The sequence below is a fragment of the Delphinapterus leucas genome, chromosome 6 (assembly GCF_059928025.1).
Source record: "Delphinapterus leucas isolate spDelLeu-1000000601 "Yukka" chromosome 6, BTC_Dleu_Yukka2, whole genome shotgun sequence".
NCBI classification, from domain to species: domain Eukaryota; kingdom Metazoa; phylum Chordata; class Mammalia; order Artiodactyla; family Monodontidae; genus Delphinapterus; species Delphinapterus leucas.
Genome location: NC_143134.1, coordinates 97596393 through 97615107, shown reverse-complemented (window position 1 = coordinate 97615107; position 18715 = coordinate 97596393). Strand labels below are relative to the sequence as shown.

The 18715-nt window shown below is 35.6% G+C and overlaps 1 protein-coding gene across 5 annotated transcripts in view; it reads right to left on the bottom strand.

Annotated features, from left to right (window-relative positions):
• The window catches only part of SLC44A1 (solute carrier family 44 member 1), a 214712-nt gene that overhangs the window by 85223 nt on the left and 110774 nt on the right, over positions 1 to 18715 (bottom strand). For all 5 annotated transcript variants that reach the window (XM_022600292.3, XM_089913488.1, XM_089913489.1 and 2 more), the window contains exons 6-12: positions 12701 to 12870; positions 10664 to 10753; positions 5856 to 5995; positions 4474 to 4660; positions 3201 to 3366; positions 2078 to 2234; positions 1306 to 1389 (exon numbers count right to left, since the gene is read on the bottom strand). In XM_022600292.3, the coding sequence (XP_022456000.1) occupies positions 1306 to 1389; positions 2078 to 2234; positions 3201 to 3366; positions 4474 to 4660; positions 5856 to 5995; positions 10664 to 10753; positions 12701 to 12870 (994 nt within the window). The remainder of the gene's footprint in view (positions 1 to 1305; positions 1390 to 2077; positions 2235 to 3200; positions 3367 to 4473; positions 4661 to 5855; positions 5996 to 10663; positions 10754 to 12700; positions 12871 to 18715) is intronic.

The window sequence follows — 18715 nt, the reverse complement described above, 5'->3', positions numbered from 1 at the left end:
CCTCAACTTTTTTGATGAAGATGACTTGGTCCCAAACCAAATTTTAAAGGACATAATTTTTCAGAATGTTGTGGTTGTTACTAATTATTTTAATAATAACCTTCCAAATGCTTTACATCCATAGAGTATGATGAGCTACAAGAATGTATTTTGCTAATGAAATGTCATACCTACTTTATCATATTAACCATAAAACTCCAATAAAGCAAACTCCAGGCAAGCTCAACACCATCACCATAGGACTCCTACCCTTTGACTACCCGTGAGTGAATGGAAAGTGCAATGCTACCCTGCAATCACTTGAAAGGTAAATGGTGAGAAAGTCAATTTTTATCTTTGGTCCATTAGATGAGGGCATCAGTACATTGGAATTGATTTTCAGCGACTGGAGAAAAGTGGTTAAAAAACAAACAAACAAACAAACCCAGATGAACAGAGTACTTCACAGCGAGAGTCCTACATGCTCAGGTACAGAAAGACAGACCCACTCCGCTAAGAACTGTTACCCCATAAGTATCAATCCCTCCATTTGACCTTAGAAATAGCACTTCCTTTGATAATATTTTCCAGGCCAGTATCATAGTCTTCCGCAGTTAGACAAAAAACGAAAACAAAAAAAACCCCACGGCCTACAGAGCATGCTAGTTTTGAACAATAGTAGACAGTTGCAAAAAGGAGCAAGTGTCACAACAGCTTTTCGCTAAACCTTTCAAAAAGCATTAAAAGAATTAAAGAACTATGGCTAGAGTAGACAGATTCTCAGAGAAGATCAAAGATGAAAGGATGTGAATTAAGGGATAAGAGATAAATGTCTTTCCTGAAAGATGGACACTAATAATATTTTATCAATGTACTACAATTAATTAATAATAAGCCTTGGTAAGAACATATATTACGTTTAAAAACAAGAATATGACTGAAACAGTTATACGTGATCAAGGTACAATGTATAACACCATGAGAAAAACAAAACATCTTTCACTTAAGCTCAATAACTTTATCTTGGAAGAAGAAACAATGAACCTATCTTTGAAAGTGAATGTTAAATGTATTTTTAAAACATTTTACCTTGGCGCCAGGTGGGGGATGAATTGGGAGACTGGGATTGGCATATATACACTAATATGTATAAAACAGATAACTAATAAGAACCTGCTGTATAGCACAGGGAACTCCACTGTACAGTAGAAATTAACACAACATTGTAAAACAACTATAACCCAATTAAAAAAAAAGAAACATAGAAAGGATATGACAATTAAAAACAAACAAACAAAAAAATAAAAAACCAAAAAAACATTTTACCTGATTTAAATAATTTAGGCACTTTTCAAGACACCAAAGGCAACAAATGCAAGATTTCAGCACACATCGAGCACAAGCATTTTCCTGGAAAGAATGAAAAATGGAAATAATTAAAGACCAAAGAATCAAACCATATCATATAGAATATTCTAAATTTTAGAAAAATAAAAATTAAGAAAAATCACAACCTATGCTTCAAAGCCTCCACACTCACCCTTTTTTTCCTCAAAATGTAATGGCTGAATTATTTTTAATCAGTTCAATTCAACATTTACTTAGTACCTATTGCATACAAGATATAAGGTATATGAGACCAACAAGGAACTTATAATCTAGTAGGAGAAAAAAAAAGCGCTAAACATAACAACAATTAGAATCAGAATATGATATAGATACTAGTGCTATGAGAGTGGAGAAGAGAGGGAGAAGACATCACTTGGGAGGTGAGAGGACTCCGGGGAGGCTTCTAGGAAGAGGGGGCATTTGAGCTAAGCTATGTAGAAATGCATGGTATTTCTGCAGTCAAGGACAGAAAGGAGGTTCCAAGGAAGAAAGTGTGTTGAGTCCACACAGAGGAAGAGAAGCACAGGACATTTGGGGAAACTACAGAGTGCAAGAGTGGGAGACAAAAGGGAAGAATTAGATTCCACTAGGCAAGGACTTTGAAAAAAACATTTGCACTTGGACTTAATATCGCTGGGAACTTTGCTACATGCAGAACTGAAGTTCTGGAATTTGCCTACAGAAAGTCCAGAAAAGGGTTTTTCCTTACCTTTCCTTTGAGCTGACTGTGAATGTACATAAGGATCATTCGTGGAATTTTGACTAATGTGATAATGAAAGATCCTTTCGCCACAGTACCAAGGTGATAACGAATAAGGCGATTCACCGATGCCAAAATAGGTGTAAATGGCAAATTCCTTTTATCCCTGTATAAGAGACCAAGATGGAAACACAGAAATGGTTTAGAGTCCAAAAGAGTGAAAAATTAGTTCATTTTTCTTATTCTAGCTCTATGACAAAATGGCAAAGTAATATAAACGCTACAGATGTACCATGTAAAATTAATGTTTCATTTCTTTATGGTAGTTTCATGGGGTTCTTATGCTGTAACACTTTAAGTTAAATAAAACTGTGCTTTGAAAGCTCTTATTAGCAAATAGTTATGGGGTTAATTGTAGAATCAGATAATGGAACTTAAAAAGATGTTAGGCCTGGCACCTCATTATAATAGAAAACTATAAGGCCTATTGTAGTGTATATTCAGCTATGAAGTTAGGACAGGAAGTCACAATACTTGTTCTGATCCATACAAATTAAAAAGACTTGTTATCCTTTGATGGATGTTTATATAAAGCAAAAGTACATAAGACACTACTACAAGATTCGTTCTTCTGCTAAATGTAATTTAAGTGTAGCATGACCTGCGGTTCTAATTAATTTTTTGAGAAAGCTACAGAAGAGTATAAAGAATAAAATAATAACCTCCCATTTTCCTACCTCACAGAATGATCAACTACTTAAAGTGTGATCAACTACAGAATGATCAACTACACATTTTGTTATATTCACTTCCAATTACTTTTTAAAGAAATGGAGCTCTTACCGGTCTCAGTTCCATTTCCTTTAGACAAAACCACTTAGATGATCTTAAGTTTTCTTTCTTTCTTTCTTTTTTTAATTAACCTACAACACTATGTTAGTTCTGGGTGTACAACATAGTGATTCAATATTTCTATACATTACAAAATGATCACCACAATAAGTCTAGTTATCATCGGTCACTATACAAAGTTACTATCTTTCTCTGTCTGACTTACTTCACTTAGCATAATACCCTCTAGGTCCATCCATGTAGTTACAAGTTAAGTTTTCTGACAAGTATAAATTCTCACCTAGTAAAATAGTATGTTACCACAGCTCCTGCCACAGTCATCTGTTGACAGGCTAGAATAAATTCACTGATCCAAATCAGACCCACCACATGGTACCACCACATGTATTGCAGAGGCCCAGAAACTTTGAACTCCACAAAGCCTTGGTCATTCTGAACAGCGCTGCCTAGGAAAATACCAAAGAAGGAAAGAAGGAGCACATAAAGCATAAACCAATAAGTACAGCTATTAAATCTAAGAGATTAATCTAATTTCCAACAATATGTCCCTATCCCCAAACCACTGACTTCATGAACACAGTGCTATTACATTAAGGGACCCTCAAAGCCATCATATATAGCTTTTAAAAGTTGTTCTATTTGAATACAGTTTTTTGTTTTAATATTTATTTATTTATCTATTTGGCTGCACTGGGTCTTAATTGTGGCACATAGGATCTTCGTTGCCGCGTGTGGGATCTTTAGTTGAGGTATGTGGGATCTAGTTCTCTGACCAGGGATCGAACCTGGGCCCCCTGCATTGGGAGCTCAGAGTCTTAGCCACTGGACCACCAGGGAAGTCCCTGAATATAGTTCCTACCACATTATCAGTTATTTAGTGTAGGCATGAATTTTCAAACACTTCAATTTTTTTTCAGAGGTATTACTTGTCCAATAATTATAGACCTAAATTATTAGCAAAGTACAGAAATTAATATTATTTTCAATTGGTGATGGTGTGCTGAATGGCCAAAGAAGTTACATATAAGCTTACTATCCTTATACCACTCCTCATAATTAATTCCATTTAGACATACATAACCTTTGATATTAAGTATGGTTACAAGCAAGTCTTGAGAGCCTAACTGTGAACTGTATCACTACTAGCTCTACATAGGTTCAGGTTATTTCCAAACTAGAAAGTCCCAAGGAATCAAGTTGATCTTTGGCTATAACTGGAGTTTGAGGCAATTCCAGAGCAGCACTGCATTCATTAGTTCATCTCAGAATGAATCCAAATGTCTGAGTCAGTACAGGAACTTACTTCAAATCCATAACCATCTTGAAACTGGATATGATTTCAGGCCCTACCTGGTTTAGACTCACTTTGCTGGGATGTTCTAAAAATCATGAACGGGGAATATGTTATTGAAGAGCCATAACCATTGCTAATTCTGATGGTTGTTAGACCTTAGTCCATAAATGTCTTAAGAATTATATCTCTCTGATGTTTTAAAATATTTTAATGCAAATCAGTTTCATTACTAAAAGAAAGAAGTAACATGTCTTCTTACCGGTAGTGCCAAGAAAGAGAAGTGTCATGATCCAATACACCCAAAACAGAACAAGAGCAAGGAAAGTCCAAAAGGGTTGGAAGACTAGCAGTGGCAAGTGAATGAAAACCTTGCCAGCCACGTGGAACAAGGCGATGGTGAGAGCAACCCGCTTGCGCATGACTAACATTATGAGGAACAAGATAACCTGTAGGAGAGAACACATGGAAAGATCCCAGCTACTGTTTTAAGCAGTAAAAACAGAAACTGAACAATGGTGGGAAATTTTTAACATAACCTTTCATTCCAAAATGGGGATGTATCATTCTCTGAATCCCAATAACGCTTTAACAGTCTGTATCTCTCTTGCAGCCCTTATTTTTCATTATATATTGAAAATGTCTTTTAAAGCTAAACATAAAAGAGTTTCTCAATTTATTAATATATCCTAGATGTATTAGTTCTTCTACTTTCCCTTTTTCCACTCGTTATGAATCAAAACGTGTTGTTTGTCATCAGGATGAGACTCTTAATTTATTTAAATAGATACATGCTTGCCACTCTGAAAATAGGGGAAAAGACGATATGCTATGACCACAGAAGCACAGAGAACTTACACCTCATCTCCCTTGTTGGACCAAAAGCACCTTACAAGCAGGGTCCATGTCAAATTTATCCTTTGTCACTCCCCACTCTGCCCTGGCACCTGGCGCAGAGAACTGTACTTAAAAGATGATTAATAAATATTTGTACAATGATAGCAAACAAAAATCTTTTGGCACCAATGGTTTTACGATGGCTTTATTTTTAGTTTCTAATGCTCAATGAAAAGCTTGGGATTGCTCCAAGAAGTGGACTGAGATTTTTTTCCCTTTTTTTCAGAGAGGAGAAGGAGATGAACCAAAGATATGAATATAGATTATTGAACCACATGTTAATGAATAATTTTCCTGCAGTTATTATAATAATTATACTAGTTAGTGAAGCTCACCTCTCTTTTTAAAATAATGTTGTTAAAAGTTTAAAAGGGAAAAATGGGAAATAATTAGTGAATACGTAGATGGAATGACACTAGGTAGCCTATTTCTTAATAGACTTTTCTATAATTACACTATCTCATGACAATAAGATGTATGTTCTTACCAGAAAATGATAATTAATACTCTAGGTGAAAATTCCCTCTCAAAAAGCAGGCAGGACAGAATAAAATGTCACATAAAATAGCACTCATCATTTAGGGGAGCCTTCTGAAGCCTTCTGAGTATGTCATACACTGTGGAGCAGAGATTTCATCCAATAGGGATCATGGTTAGGCATGCAATGGCTAAGCATGAGTTTCTGCTTCATTAATGATCTATAAATTAAAACATAAACCTGAAAGATACACCAAGGCCTGTACTCACTGTGAACACTGTAGCTGAAATGGCATAGATGAGGAGGGCCCGAAGATTGTCTTCAGCTACCTGAAGCTGTTCAGGGATAACTGTTTCTTTGGGAGACTTTCTTTGCTTTGCATATAGCCACCATAGTACACCTGTGCCACCTGGAGACAAAAAAAAACAATTGTTTTTGCAATAACTGGCACAAGAAAATGTGTAACATAAATCCTCAATTTTCTGGCCCCTTCCTATACATCAACGTGGACTAACACAGCAACAATCCATTTGGCTGGGAGGTGCGTGGCTGTAACTTTTTGCCAGCATAAGGGGAACGCCAATGACTCCATTTACATCTTCCACATTAGGCACTTACAAATCTCTCACTGTATCAAATAAACTTCCTTTAACTGTATTTATTATCAACTCTGAAGCTGAGAGAGAGCCAGCAAGGACAGACACCCCTGAGAGGAACTGGTCACAAAGAGGGCCTCGGCACCTGCTTAAACTACGGAGCCTGTGGGAAGCAAGCAAGGGTTACAGAAATCAGCAACGAAGCTGAGGAAGGCAAATATCTTCTCTGTTGTACACTAACCCCAGTGCCTAGTGAGGATACACTCGTGCAGTTGATGAAATATTTGTACAATGAATAAATGAAGATCAAATGAGTGGTTCCCACCAAAGGTAGGAACAAAGATAGGAAATCTTTTAGCTAGTGGGAAGCAGCCGCATAGCACAGGGAGATCAGCTCGGTGCTTTGTGACCGCCTGGAGGGGTGGGATAGGGAGGGTGGGAGGGAGGGAGACGCAAGAGGGAAAAGATATGGGAACATATGTATATGTATAACTGATTCACTGTGTTATAAAGCAGAAACTAACATACCATTGTAAAGCAATTATACCCCAATAAAGATGTAAAAAAAAAAAAAAAAAGGAAATCTTTGATAGCTGGAGAGCGGTGGGCACTAGGGATGGGAATTTTTATCTCCATGACTGGTTCAGAGATTCTGAGATCTAGACTGAAGAGGGAGGCAGACCTGCCTCCATATAAGAGAGCTGGTTTGGACACCTTCATTCAACCCATTCGACAAACACTTTGAGTGCCTACAGCACCTACTGTTCTAGGGGCTGGGGACAGAGCGGTGAAAAACCAACATCAACTCTCATGCAGCGTATATAGTAACGGGGAAACAAAAAAAACAAGGAAACAACTGAAAACAGAGTATATTAAATCTAAGAAAAAAGCTGCCAGTAAGGGATAGAAAGTGCTAGCGCTGGGAAAGCATTACAATTTTATATAAGCAAGGCCTCACTGGGGTGAGACGATACTGGAGCAAAAGAATCAAAGACAGGGAGAAAGCAATCTACAAACCTATCTAAGAGTGTTCCAGGCAAGAGGAAACAGCAAGTTCTAAGATGCTGATATGGGCCATGCCTGGCAGGCAAGAAAAGAGGAGGCCACTAGAGCTACAGCAATGAGCAATGGGGAAAGCAGTAAGAGATGTGTGCAGAGAGGGAGCTGGGCACCAGATCATACTGCAAGGACTTGTAGGCCACGGTAAGGAAGTGGAAGATTCAGAGTAGTGATGTGTATGTATCGGTGGATGAGATGAATGCCTGGGAGAGAAGCAACTGGGCTGAGATCTATGCAAATCAACCTGACCTCCATGTGCACTCAAGTCAAGAGTGAATAGTGTCAAAGGGAAATTCCAACTACCTGTTGGCAAATATTAAGCATGAATTTTTCTTCTATGGAAGATGATTAAACAAACCAAAACAACCATGAGCCTATGAAGAATATTTCAGAGAAAGGGAAAGGCTACTTCCATTTTGGAATCTTGAAGGTACAAGAAAACTGTTTGGAAAACTGTTTAATATCCTCAAAAAATGGGATAAAATACGTTCTCTACAAATAGAAATTAAAAGTTGAGAGAAAGCCTGAAGTTCAAGGAAAATAGAATGAGATAATAATGATGACATCAAGGGCATTGTTCATAACATCCACAGTAGATATCATTAATTAAACATTTAAACTTGTGTCAGGAATTAGCACAAAGAGTTGCAACCACATTTAAACACAATGCTTTTAAGTGGGTATTATTAGCTCCACTTTGCAAATGATGAAATTGAAATTTAGGAAATTTCAGCAGCATGCCAAATGTCACATACTTGGTAAGTGGGAGAGCTGGGATTCAAATCTACTTTTATTATAAAAGCTATCCATCTGTTATGAACTGAATGCTGTGTCTCCCCAAAACCCATCTACTGAAATCCTAATCCCCAATATGGTATATTTGGAGGTGGGGCCTTTAGAAGATGATGAGACCATAAATGTGGAGCCCTCATGAATGGGATTAGTGCCCTTATAAAAGAGACCCCAGAAAGCTCCTTCCCTCTTCTGCTATGTGAGGACACAGCAATCAGATGGCCGGAAACAGGAAGATGACCCTCACCAGATGCCGAATCTGCTGGTGCCTTGATCTTAGACTCCCCAGCCTCCAGAACTGTGAGAAATAAATGTTTGCTGTTTATAAGGCATCCAGTCTTGTGGTACTTTGTTACAGCAGCCCAAACTGACTAAGACATCATCTAAACACAGAATTAGATTTGAAGGCTACAAACTGAAATGAGAAGGAAGATGGCTGAGAGAAGGAAGACCTACAAATAAGATGAAATTGGGATAACAAAATTAAGTAGTCAAGTACAGACTGACACCAAGGAAAACAAAATCAGTGATATGGTAGATAAACTTGAAGAGTTCTTCCTCAATGTAAAGAAAATGATAAAAGGATTAAAATGATAATTTAGAAGATGATAGCAGGAGAGTAAGAAGGATCTTAAAGAGAAAACCGCCAGGATGGAAACAAGAAACAAGTATAGAAATAAAGTAAACTTTTCAAAGTTGAAAAAGATTCCCCAAAAAAAGAGATCATAGGCAAACTGAGTTAAGATTCTGAACTAGACAAAAATTTTAAGTTGTAAGGATAAGTTAAAAATTATATAAACATCTAGGTAAGTGAGATAGGTTATGGGCACAGGAACAAAATTTAGACTGGTCTCAAAGTTCTTCTCTGAAATGAAGTACAGACATAAGGCAACATACTGTATCTTAAGACTTTTATATGCAACAAATTCAATATTCACATGTGAAGGCAAAGGCAATCTTGGATAACCAAGAATTCAGAATATTACAACCCATAAGTCTTTCATGAATAAGTTACTTGAACTCAGATTCCAGTCAAAACAAATATGAACTGAAATTTAGAACTCAAGAATGAACTTTTATAAAAACAGGACCAGTATAACTGAATCACTTTGCTGTACACCTGAAACTAACACAATATTGTAAATCAACTATACTCCAATAGAAAATAAAAATTAAAAAAATAAATAAATAAAAACAGGACCAGTAGTTCTCACTAAAATCAGGACAGGAGAACTTAAATAAATATAATTATGAAACTCCTCAAGGCAAAGGTAAGCAAAATTCTTTGAAAAGATATAGTAGAACAAATAATATTTTAAGTTTAATAATAACCTGAATAATGAACACTCAGAATATTTAACAAGAGCTAAAAAGTGCGAGTGGGCAGAAGAGAGTAGGATTAGACAGGAAGGAAAGTTTATGCTAAATTTAAAGGGGGGGGACCTCAACAAGTATTGTTTCATTTCAGCCTTTAATAATTATAGAATTCTAGACTGAAGAATATTTTCTGAAAATGTATGGGTTACCAACTGAAGAAGTGAAAATAAAATTATACCATCCAAAGCCAGGGTGAAAATAACCAAAGAAAACACAATTCCATACAGCAAAGATAGGGAAAACAAAATAAGGAAGCATAAATTTAAGGAAAACATAAACAGACATCAGTAAGACCAAACATACCAGGTAAACGTAATGGTGGCAAATTCTCCTACTGAAGGAGTTTCATATTGGGTTAAAACGTTTTTATACTATATACATACACACACACACACACACACACGCATACATATATATATGAATATCAAGGTCTGGATTCCAAATGCTAACACTGGTGAACTGAAGGTGGGTCCCTATAATTATGACATTTTTAAAGGCAAAAGTAAATACTCTTTAAAGAGAAGATGTAGCATGTGAAATAAAACTTTTATTTTCTTTCCTATATTTCTATTTTCTACCATGGAAGTAGTTAGATACCATGAGTAGGTATGACATTTATAATTGGGAGGCGGAAATTTTTTTTTAAAGACAATAAACACAGAAAACCCAGAAGGTTTCATTAGAAACACTAAAATGAAAACAAAATAGAATGTCAATAGACAGAAAAATGAGTAACAAAATTTTAAACACACCCCCACCCCGACAGAGTTATCCTGCCAGGAACACTTTTCAACCAGAAAGAATTTCAACACCTTAGAATGGCTGATTTAGGCCTTAAAAAAGTGCAGGATAAAAAGAAAGGGTCCCTTCATTTGCCAGGCAGGGAGCACTGGAAGAATCAAGTGAAAATTCAAAAGCAGGAGCAGAACAGAGGCTCAATTCCTTTCTTTTCAGTTGTACTCTCCCCCTCCAACTGATATTGACAGAAAAACGTTAGTCCCCTTTTAAAAATATCACTTGCTCTCATTCCAAAAGCCACTGACCTTCCCATTTTATTTGATTTAGTGATCTCACAGTGAACTAACTTAAATGTAATCCACTTACCTGTCTTTATATTTTATCAATGAATTCACAGGCCTTACAAGAGGAAAATTATTTAAAATAACCAAAACAGTTCTGAATTGAGGGATTGTTAAAGGCAAACTTGAACTCTCAATTCTAATTACTAAAAAACAAAGGAATAAGCAGCTTACCAAGTGAACCCAGGATGAGCAGAATTGTTAAGATCCACACAAGTATTCTTGATATATACCTGATTATCACCATCAAAATCATGGACAGAACTGCAGGGAAGATAAAGAACACACAGAATATCATTTGAAAACTTTAGAAAATATAAAGAGAAACTCTTTCAATTGTTTTCTCCTAGAGAAATAATTTGTTGCTATTGACAAGTTCATGACTCCAATTTAGGTAAGAAAGAAAACTGGCTGCTTTTGTACTTTGACTTTGGTACTTGTACCACTTGAACAGCATCACTTAAAACCAAAGGCACCTAACTGGGTTTATAAATGACAGAAAAGAATATATGCAAATGTATATGGTGACTCAAAAACAGCACAGAACTGTTGTGGATTTGCCACAGGAAGATATCAGAACTCACATGCAAACATAGATGCCGACACACAAAGTGTAGAGAATGACATGCCGTGTTGGTGACCGGAAAAATTACCACATGTAGACAGACATCAGTTAAATTAGGTGCTACGCTTCCTTGAGTCACCTATGCGTTTCAGGACCAACTTCTCTGATGTTCGGTCAACAAGCCAGATGGTATATTATCTTTTTCTAGTTGTTTCTCCTCTAAAACTCCAAGAAATGGTCTGACTCTATAGAATAATATCCTGAAAACTACTGAAGCCAAAATTCCTCTGACGTTACTTCTCAACTGAGGTCAGGGGTCCTGACTAAGAAGCTCTTCAAAAAAGGAGCAAAGCTTAGTTTGAGTTATTTAACCAACTCCTCTACCCACCCCAAGCTAAATTCCAACATGCCAAAATCTTGAGTGAAAATCTCAAAAGAAACTGAGAAGATTTAACCCTTGCACGGGGAAATTCATTTCTGAAATCATAATTTGTTCATCTTTAATTATCTAAAGTCCCATTTCACAAACAAATGAATAAAGATCTTAAACCTCAAAAGTAAACCATTCTAATAAAAAATGGAATTCCAATGGCTTAACAACATTATTAACACTATTTTAGGTTTGGATTTTTTTTTCTTGGTTCAAGTATTCAACTATTTCAGAAATCAAAAAATTTTTAAATAAAGCTAGACTAATAATCAAGTTTCCTTGGACCATTTGCAAAGCCAAATAAATGGGTGGGATCTGTGACTAGGTAACATTATTAAGGTACTCACATTTGCAATAAATGTACAGGAACCAAAAACAGATGGGAGCGTTTCAAATATCACAGAAATAGCTTTTCATATGGACAGCATTATTTCAACTGAGTCAAGTACTACCTAAGCAAAAAGAAAATACTCTCTAATGACAAGACAGAAATATAGCTAAACTTCTCAATGACTATAATTGGTGTTAACAGGCATAAACACTCATTTTACTTATATAACAAAATAGTTGTTTGGTTCCTACTACAGTTTACTTCTCCCAACTAAAAAAGTCTATAAATTCTGATATGGCTACATATAGTTCTAGGATAATATAGGGAATTTATATCTTGAAAATAAAATTTATTTGCTTTTATTTATTTTATTATCTATTTATTGACCAAAATACTAAATGGCTAACAAGTGGAGATTTCCTACTTTTTCAAGCAATACAGATATTAATTGTAGCAATGAAAAAAATTACATAATCCAAACATAATATATCAGAAATCTTGCTCTTTGATGGAAATATAAAAGAGAATATGTAGCCTCTTTTTATAAGCAAGTAAGCCTTTTGGAATCAAAACTAAAAACAAAGGGGTGCTGATAATAGAAACCTCCTATTATCATATTAAAGGTTATTATAGCCTTTGTAATCAAAGTTTGGGAATACACCAGTTTTCTCCAATGAGAGAAAAAGAAGGGAAATGAGTTTCAGATATATTATATTCTTTTAAAAATATGTATCTATTTATAACTATATATATTCTGAAACAATTATTTTGGCTATGGGAAGTTAAACAATTTACAAGTATCCCCAGCAGTATTCATATTTTGGTTAAAAGAACAGTCTTCTACTGCAGTACTATGCAAAAGCTAATAATGAGAAAAACAATTACCTAGTGATAACAAGCAAAGTCCCAATATAATTTCTTTGCTGGTCATTACTCCACTAATCAGCCTGTGTAAGACACTATTGTCACTGACAAAGGTGATCAGGGCCTCTGCAAACTTGGCATAGCAGGAAATGTTCACAGGAGCACAGCGATGGAAGAATGGAATAGGTGCACTGGTGACACAAGAAAAAAAAATCAGAAAAAAAATTACTCCTACTTAATATAAATGCCACATCAAACACACAAATGAAAGGTGAATATGACTGCAATACAGTCCACCCTCCACACATCATATGGGAGCTAAGAGCTGTGAGCTTAATGCTATGAAGATGACCGTCATGGGGCATGATGCACATCTTACCACAAGCCTTATCAGAGGGTGGAGTGCATATTCCAACAGAAGACATTACCCTCCCCTTCTGAAAAGAAACACACACACATATACACACACATACACACATACACAACTACTAAAAGCAAAACCAAACACTTAAACTCCTCAGCCTACACATCTATCAATCAAGGGGCAGATGGCAAAACTTACAAACATATACTTCATTGAACTGAAAATGAATTTTTGCCATAAGCTATCTAAAAATAAAAACAAACATACTTTTGCTTGAAACATGCCACCATTAATAGAGTATTTCTTCTCTCAGAACAGCATACAAAACCTTAGATTAATAAAGGTATTTGGGGCACAAGCTTAATAACTCATACAAAGTAGTCATACCAAGACATCAACATACAGCATAATATGCAGCTATTTGAAACAATAACTTTGAATACTAATGTATGGAAGAACTTACGATTTAACAGTACAAGGGAGAAAACCCAAAAATTGATATCTAATGTGATGATTACATCTCTGTATAAAAGATATATACATAAGAATGAGAACAGGAAAAAATATAAAGAAATGAAAAATCTCTGATTTGTTAGGGTCATGGGATTCTGGGCCATTTTCTTTTCTTTTTGTATGTTATTATTATTATGAGATTATTTGTGTCCAAAAAAGAGGGAATCAATTATATCAGGTTTATACCGACTGCAGCTTTCACTTGTGAAGGAACATAGCTATGTATAAACCATGACATAAATATAGATTGTTATAACATGGTTCTATTTTAGCTTCTGAGAACATGTATGCACTAATCAGTGAGAGATTTTAAGCAAAGCTCTATGAACATGCCCTCGGTTGTGACTTATTTGGATTCTAAAAGAGCCCATACATGCACCTATGCACAAACACACATTTACGTGTGCATTAAGTTAAAATTTAGTCATTACTAACACGAATCCCACATTGTCAGAATTATTTGTAGGGCTATCAGTCACAGTGTAACATAACACTTTTGACTGGACTGAAATAAGTGTGTTCTCATTCTTGACTGGCACTGTATTTTGGTCAAATTAGTGAATAAGATTACATGGTTGAACACCAAATAAAATCCCAAGGTTTCTAATCTCAGCAAAGCAACTTTGTATAACCCAAAGCAAAACACTACCTTTGTTTCCTTCCTCAAAAAACAATTAGAATATTTCTTTTCAAGTAAGAATATAAGTGAACTATATATTGATTTTCCTTAAATGTTGGTACATGAGCACCGTGGGGAGTAAGAATAAGCAACACCTTCCGTGATGTTAAACTTCATGGAGCAATAAAATAATATAATTTTAAAGATCTAGCCTTACCGTAGTTATGCTCTAAAGTAAAATGTATCCAAAAATGATGATGACATGCATGTTCATTTTTTTTAAATTGCCTCTTGTGATGTGTGGGTGTATTTGTATACACCTCCAAAATGGTGTTGGTGAGAGATAATACCAAAGATTTGATATTTTGTCACAAAGTGCAGAAAGCCAGAGCATTCTGAGTAATGCTTGAATTACAGGTATGTAAATCACCATTTTTTGACCAAAAGTTGTTTTACTAATGATTTAAAAAGACATTAAATTACAGAATACTTTTAGGTGATATGGATTTAGTTAGAAATATTACAGGAAAGAATGAAAAAAGATTAACTAGAAGTTCCTACTCAATGGAGGCTAACTTGGGACAGAAACCTCTAAACTTGACAACTGTGTTGTGACGTACAACTATTTTTTTCCTGATACTGTCTAGATACTGTCCCTGCCAGGTTAATGTCCCTGTCTAAGGACTTTTAACCGTATTTTCACTAAAAGGCTGGTTCTCTGTCCTTCAAAACTAAAGTCCTCTCTGCTCCATGACTGTCTACATCTTCATCTGCTTTATTACCCTACATCTCTGATGTCATCTCAGTTTAACTCACTTGCCTCCAACCTTGAACATAAAATACATCCACCTTAAGGATACTGATGTTCTGTTTTTAAAACCCACTAATTTTTTTGGTCCTGCTCCCGTTTCCTTTTTCCTGTCATATAACCGTAAACTTTATCCTCTGTCCAGAGGTGGCTCCACTTAAATCTCCCATATCCTAACAGGATGTTGATGTATTTTTATATTCAAATAGAAATATACATCATTTCCAAAAGAGAGTGGAACTTGTGATAAGGAAAAACTGGACTTGGGTTCAAAAGCCCTGGGTGATTCTCCTAACATTACACAGGTCACTTCATCTCTCTTTCTCAGTCCCTCCTTCTGTTAGCTGAAAGGGTAGAAGTAAGTCCTCTATAAGTCTTTTCACATCTTAATAATAATAATAATAATAATGTCCACCCATAAATCAATGATTCTAAATTAGTAGAAGCAGGATGCCCAGTAGCTTTCGTATTTTTCTGCTTTTCATACTTATAATGAGGATAGCTGATTTGAAAAGGGAAGGATTATAGTCTTAAAATTCTAATCCTTCATTTGTATTTAAGAGGAAAAGCTGAGTAATATCAGTTTTGAACTTACGCTTTCAAGTCATTTGTCTACTGTATATAAACACTTGGCCAGTTAGAAAGAGTGCTTGTACAAGTATCTTTCAAAGAACTGGAATAAAATAACAGTCCCTTGCCTTATAATTCAATCTACGTCAGTTAAAAACCCTGACAGCTCTAAATTGAAGGGTATAAAAATAGCACAAGCTGATTACACTGTTTAGCTGATGGTCAAAATGGTCAAAAGCTGCTCTTGGTGGTAAAAGGAATAACAGAAGCAGAAGGCAAACAAGGCCGAAGATCGTATCTGGACACAACAGCAAAAATGAAATTAAATACTTAGCTTTAAAGTGAAAAGTACTAGATTCCCTTGTCATTCTTTTTCTCAACTCTTTCCCAAACAGAAACAACTTGACTAGTCATGAATTATTTTGTTTGAATTATTTTATTTTATTATTTTAAAAAATTTTAGTAATCATGGCATTGAAATGGTCTGTCTTATATTTTACCATTTAAATCCCATGTGATATGATGAATTTAAGATGTCACCTGATTTCATATACCTCTCAGAAAATAACCCTTCTGAGAACCTAGTATATGAGATCACTTCTACTTTAGTGTCTAACCTAAATGACACACTCTGTGCTTCTTAATTAAGAGAACGAGCATAAAGTATTCTATTTACAGTAAGTTTTTCTACCTTTTGAAGCCTACAGAATATTGAATCTTTAAGAAGTCAGTGTTGTTTCATTAGGAACCGATGCTGTTTCACTTTAATGAAACATTAGTCAACAAGAACAAAATGAATTTATAATGAGTCTTTTAAAGATTTTTTTTTAAATTAGCCACTCATAGGAAAATTGTATCTTACCTTGGCAAACATATTGCCCATTTGCCTTTAAGTCCAGACTATCACAGTTAATGAGCTCCCTCAAAGTATGATGTCAAACAATGCCTAATATCTTGTCCATATGCCTTTGTAAGAGAAGATAGGAGTTTGCACTTCACACAATTATCTTAAAACTTCAGGTTATAAATAAGCAATTACACAAGACTTCTCATTAAAAGTTTTATTTAAGAAAGAATAAAAATAAAGGGTTTTGGCAATATCTCTATAGCACAGCAAAGGCAGGAAATAAGTAATCAAGAATCTAATGGCAATGTGCAGTGATTTTCACACATTTCATTTTATTTCTTTTCTCTCCTCTTTCATTCCTATACTCCCTTTTTCCCCTTCAAACTAACTGTGGTATAGACTTTACAAGATCTTAGATTCAAATTCTGATTCCCAACAATTAGTTGTGTGGCCTTGGGCAACCCATTTAACTTATTTTCTATTTCCTCATCTATAAATTAGGGACAGTATCCTTATAGGCTTTTGTGAGGGTTAAGTGAGATTGTACATATGAGAAACATAATATTGTACTTGGCATCCAATAGATGATTTATAAATGTTAATTCACCTTGAATCCTTCACTTAAAAAATATAGATAATATTTTTTTCTTGGCTATTATTTTCTTATTTCCATATCATGTTAATTCCTCAACACCAAGTACCCTTTCTGGCATCTGCAAGTACCAAAATAAATGTTTGATGAATAAACTGAACTTATGAAATCTGTTTCTAGTATTGCAACTTTTTCTAGCTATACCCAAACCTTTAAGCACTGCAAGTATAAGGGCTGGCTAGACTCCCTGTTGCTACTATGTTTAGCATGTCACCAGTAGAGTTCTGAATTTGGATACAATATGGCCCTTTCTAGGCATTTGCTTTTAAAATTCAAAAGCTCTTAGGAATAGTAACCATTTGGAGATTATGTGGCACTAATGTTTTATTGCAAATTAGTTTACAACTGCTTTTCTTTAAAACAGGCACCTTCAGCTGCAGAAGGTTCCTGGGTACCCAGGAAGGTTGGAAGGCTCTCGAATAGTTCCTAAGCCAAATGCCAAGCACAATAATGAATATTTAACACATATTATCTTACTTAATCCTTATGACAATTCCATGGGAGAGGTATTGATAGTCCCATTTTACATACGAGAAAACTTGGTTTACTGAGGGCTTAACAGACTTGCTTAAGCTGACAAATAGAAAGTGGTCGAACAGATTTCAGCCCCAGGCCTATCTGGACTCAAAGTTCAGTTCTTTCTGTCCCACTGCTGTGCTCCCAGGGAGACAGCAAAGGAGACATAAAAGATGCTGAGGGCCATTTGCCTGCATCACAGGTTTGCCTAGTGCTGGTCTTCTGGTGCATATAGAAAAGTCAATCAAAGCATAGTCCCTACTCTTTTTAAGGACAGAGTTTCTTAAGGACAGAGACTAGGTCTTACTCATCTTTGGAGATTTAGTATCTAACCTAACACTGTGTGTGAAACAGGGTAGTGCCCTAAGTTTTTTATGAAAACAAATTTATTCTTGTTTTTTGATCCTTTCACTTTGCCAAATACCAGATGATGATATTTACAAGATCTTGATTTGCCTTCCTTCTATCAACTGTTGCTTCTCTTTTACCTTCCAACAACGTGAGTTCAGACAAAAGTGATAGACTGTGAACTACTAAGTAAGATGGGAGGATCTTTAAATACAATATAAATATAGTACATAGCCGGTTTTCACATGGTTTAGGTTCATCATTGCATCTTGGATTACTAAAACATTAGTGGATAACCTTGTTAGAAGCCAAGCCTGTCCATCTCTAAAACCCAAGCCCCTAATACTACGTTTTGTCTCCTAGTGAATGCCCTTAGGATGCTGTATGTGAGACGTCCATGAGTGTGCAGCCAAGACTGGATCACCCAGTATAACCAGGAACAGGCAGTCCTCAACATGGTAGAGTCAGAGGTCAGAGGTGCCAGAGGATTTGAAGTGTGAACTGCCCACCCATATTATACTAGAGCAGAGCAACCTCATTCTCATACCACGGCTTTCTGGTTATCCTTTTATAATATACTTATGCCTTAAAATAGTGACTCTATACTCAAAGTATGCATTTAAAATAGGCTTTAGCAGTTGAATAGAGAACAGAGCTTTTCTTGTTTTTACATTGATAATTTTCTCTATTCAAAGAACCTCCTTTCTTTACTGTCTCAGCCTCCCTAATATTCTCAATTTTCATGAATGGAGTTTCCCTACCTACTGGTCTAAGCCCATAATTTGTAGGTCCCTCCTAC